A 3535-nucleotide genomic window follows, 5' to 3' on the forward strand; every position below is an offset into this window, starting at 1 on the left:
GAAGAAAACCCCACATTCTTTCATTTATTTAAGCTTTACTACATATTATATAAACAAACGAGTATTTATTCATAATACTTTGAACCGACTATACTCGAAAATAATAAGTACTCATACCGTCCTTGTTTTTGTTAAATTTTTTACCAAATTTTGAATTTAAATTAAATATTTTTAAAATCAATACCCAAAAATGCAAGCTAATGATCAAAAGTAAATATTGTTGGAAAATTTTTGATAAACTTATAAATAAATTACTTGTCCAATGATTAAAAGAGAAAATTATATTATATTTGTGTATAGATATGAAACAAAATTTTTTTTTTTTAATAGAATAGTGATATGGACTTTTTGGACTCACCAAGAAGAAAAGAATTTGATCGAACATTCTTGCTTATGTTCAATCTTAATCCAAAGAGGAGACGGGAAGCTACTCACGTGACGTAACTGAAATCCAGGGATGACTCACCGCCCAGAGGGCCCCACCTCATCCTGAGCCCACGTGTAGCTTAATCCTCAGTGCACGCGCATCTTGTCCCTACAACACATGCCAGCTGTACTTTTAGGACAGTTTTACCCCTGCATCTCGGCGTACAACATCGTTTAATGCACAAAATCCAGGCAGTTACGGTGGTGCGAGGAGCAGGAGATTAGAGTTCCCTATATAGTAAACCGCCGAGCCTTAAAAACCACCAAAATTCAATACGGGCTTTCTCGCCGGCCGTTTTAAAGGGACCGAAAAAGTTAAAAAGGGGGAAGAAAATAAAAAATAAAGAGGAAATAAATCTGATCGTGATCGGAGGTTGCAGACGGCGATGGGGCGGGCAGGAATGGCGTTGAGCCCGTCGGCGGTTGTAGCGCTCGACCTCAAAGATGCCAGAAGCTGGTGGGACCACGTCAATGAGTCTCCTCTCTGGCAAGACCGTATCTTCCACGCACTCGCTATTCTCTACGGATTCGTCGCCGCCGTTGCTCTTGTATGTAATTCCTTGATTAATCCATTTCGGTAATCGTTTCCTGTGTAAAAAAAATTGTTGTATTGTTAATCTCGTAGCGTAGCATTTCTTTTCTTGTTATATTCAGATTGTATCGGGTTAGTTTCGCTAGGGTTTTATATGTCTGTCGTGGAATTGGATGTTTGACGTATTGCCGAAATGGATAATCCAATCTTGAAGGGGCGATTGAAATTTAATAAACAATTTGGATTGCTTAAGGTTCTGAGAGAACTAGAAATTCGTTACCTAATCGATGTTGACAAGAGAACATTGACGTTGTTGGCTATTTATTATTTATTACTAGTAATGATTTCTCGGTTTATGCCTCTAAGGAAATTCTTCATTTCTTAATTTAATAATCACAATACGGAGTTTTTTCATTATTATATTATTTTTATTTTTTATTTCATTGAATTGTTATAAAGAAAATCTATCTTTCTTTGGATTTATTGTTTTACTTGAATGCTTTTGGTTGTGAAATCATTTTGTAAATCCTGTAGCTACGCACAGAACATTTCAGCATTGCCAATTGTGCTTCTTTTTTTACCAATAAATGTAGTATGTGGGTAATTGTTATACATGTGCCACTAACATTGTTTGTGTCATTGTTGAACATTGACATTCTTCAACATTTTGTGTATGTGTGTGTGTGTTTCTATGCTCTGAATGCCACCTAATACTTGTAGTTTGACAATTTTAGGTACAACTTATTCGCATTCAAATGAGAGTGCCCGAGTATGGTTGGACCACTCAGAAAGTTTTCCATTTTCTTAATTTCTTGGTGAATGGAGGTTTGTATCTCCTTTTTCCACTGTTAATTCCATTTGACAATTGACTATTTTCAGGAAACTGACTGCACTCTTGTATTGCCAGAGGTTCTACATCGCTGTCTTAGTTCAGTTATTTCATATCATTGGCTTTTGTATTGACTGAGTTTGAATGTAACTTTTGTTTGAATCAAGTATAAATGTACTTTTGCAGTTCGTTCTTTGGTATTTGCTTTTCGTCGGGACATCCAAAAGTTGCACCCTGAGGTTAGACATACTCAATTTGCAAAATCATTAGTTGCTAAAGATTTGAATTTCCATGCAGTTTGTAACTTGCTTTTCCATCTTTGGTAGATTATGCAACATGTTTTGCTTGATATGCCAAGTCTTGCGTTCTTCACAACCTATGCATTGTTAGTGTTGTTCTGGGCTGAAATATACTATCAGGTTTGTTTGATATTCATATCTTCTTTCTGGGTATTTTTCTTTTCTGGTGGATATTCTGATCTGTTTCATCTTTGCAGGCACGAGCTGTATCTACTGATGGGCTCAGGCCTACTTTCTTCACAATTAATGGTGTTGTTTATGCTATCCAGGTGATGATTCAGTACTGCCACTACACATTTAGAATTTTTTTGTTGATTGTAGACACAAATACCAGCGTCCATATCCACAACCAAAAAAAGTAAAAAGAAAATTCATCCAGGAAATTGAAGATTCATTTTAGACTGAACCTTATTTATTTTTGAGGTTTGCTTGTAATTAGGAGTGCACTTTTTCATAAAGTGCATGAATGACACCTATGCCCTTTGATATTGATGTTGCTTTCTTACCATAATGTAGGGATATAGAAAGAAATGGAAAGTTATGGATTTAGGAATCATTGTGGAAAGGGAAAACGAATAAGCATATGCTAAAGATGGAAAGTAGTGTGTAATTTTTAGGCAACAGCATAACCGTTCAGAATGGTATTCTAGATTGGATCTAACTCTGGGTGTGATAAGATGTATGTTCAGGCTTTTACCCTCTATCATCAGGTCTTTTATAGAAAAAAAAAACTGAAGATAATTTTTTATTTTTTATTTTTTATTTTCAAATGAGAGCCATAATTGCCAATATATTCCTAATAAAGAACTATATTGTATACCTCAATTGAACTTTATAATGAAAACCTGGCAATCTTCACTGGTGATACATTGGCACAGTTCTCCAAAAGCTTTCTAATAACAACTTGGCAATATTTATTGCTTTTTATATTCATTTCTTCCTTACATGGTAGTTAACAATTTAACATAAGAGAACATCTGACTTAAATAGCTTATTGGTTGAAAACAATACACATTTGCATATACTGATATACATATGTTTATTTTTAATTTATTCACCACTAGGTACGTGGCAGGTATATGTTGGTTGATGAACTCCTCTTTTCAATGTCTTGCAGATACTTTTGTGGTTGGTTTTATGGTGGAAGCCTATGCCAGTTTTGGTCATATTGTCTAAAATGTTCTTTGCAGGTTTGTATGATACTTTATGACATAACTGTTTAGTGTAAAGCTATACTACAATGCACTAATACATCTCAATTGCAGGTGTTTCCTTATTTGCGGCCCTGGGCTTTTTACTTTATGGTGGAAGGTAGAGAGTCCTTTTTTTTTTTCTTTTTTTTTTTCCTGTCATTGATCTGAATTTCCAAACTTATCTGCCCCCCCCCCCCCCCCCCCCCCCCCCCCCCCCCCCCCCCCCCCCCCCCCCCCCCCCCCCCCCCCCCCCCCC

The 3535-nt window shown here is 36.2% G+C and overlaps 1 protein-coding gene across 1 annotated transcript in view; it reads left to right on the top strand.

The window, feature by feature from the left end:
- Positions 1–685: 685 nt before the first annotated feature.
- Positions 686–3535, top strand: part of LOC116016571 (tobamovirus multiplication protein 3) — a 6654-nt gene continuing 3804 nt past the window's right edge. Inside the window, exons 1-7 of the mRNA XM_031256902.1 lie at positions 686–974; positions 1693–1783; positions 1974–2026; positions 2114–2206; positions 2284–2355; positions 3204–3276; positions 3352–3397. Coding sequence (XP_031112762.1) covers positions 813–974; positions 1693–1783; positions 1974–2026; positions 2114–2206; positions 2284–2355; positions 3204–3276; positions 3352–3397 — 590 coding nt within the window. The 5' untranslated portion in view covers positions 686–812. The remainder of the gene's footprint in view (positions 975–1692; positions 1784–1973; positions 2027–2113; positions 2207–2283; positions 2356–3203; positions 3277–3351; positions 3398–3535) is intronic.

This window comes from Ipomoea triloba, chromosome 4, assembly GCF_003576645.1.
Source record: "Ipomoea triloba cultivar NCNSP0323 chromosome 4, ASM357664v1".
Classification (NCBI taxonomy): Eukaryota; Viridiplantae; Streptophyta; class Magnoliopsida; order Solanales; family Convolvulaceae; genus Ipomoea; species Ipomoea triloba.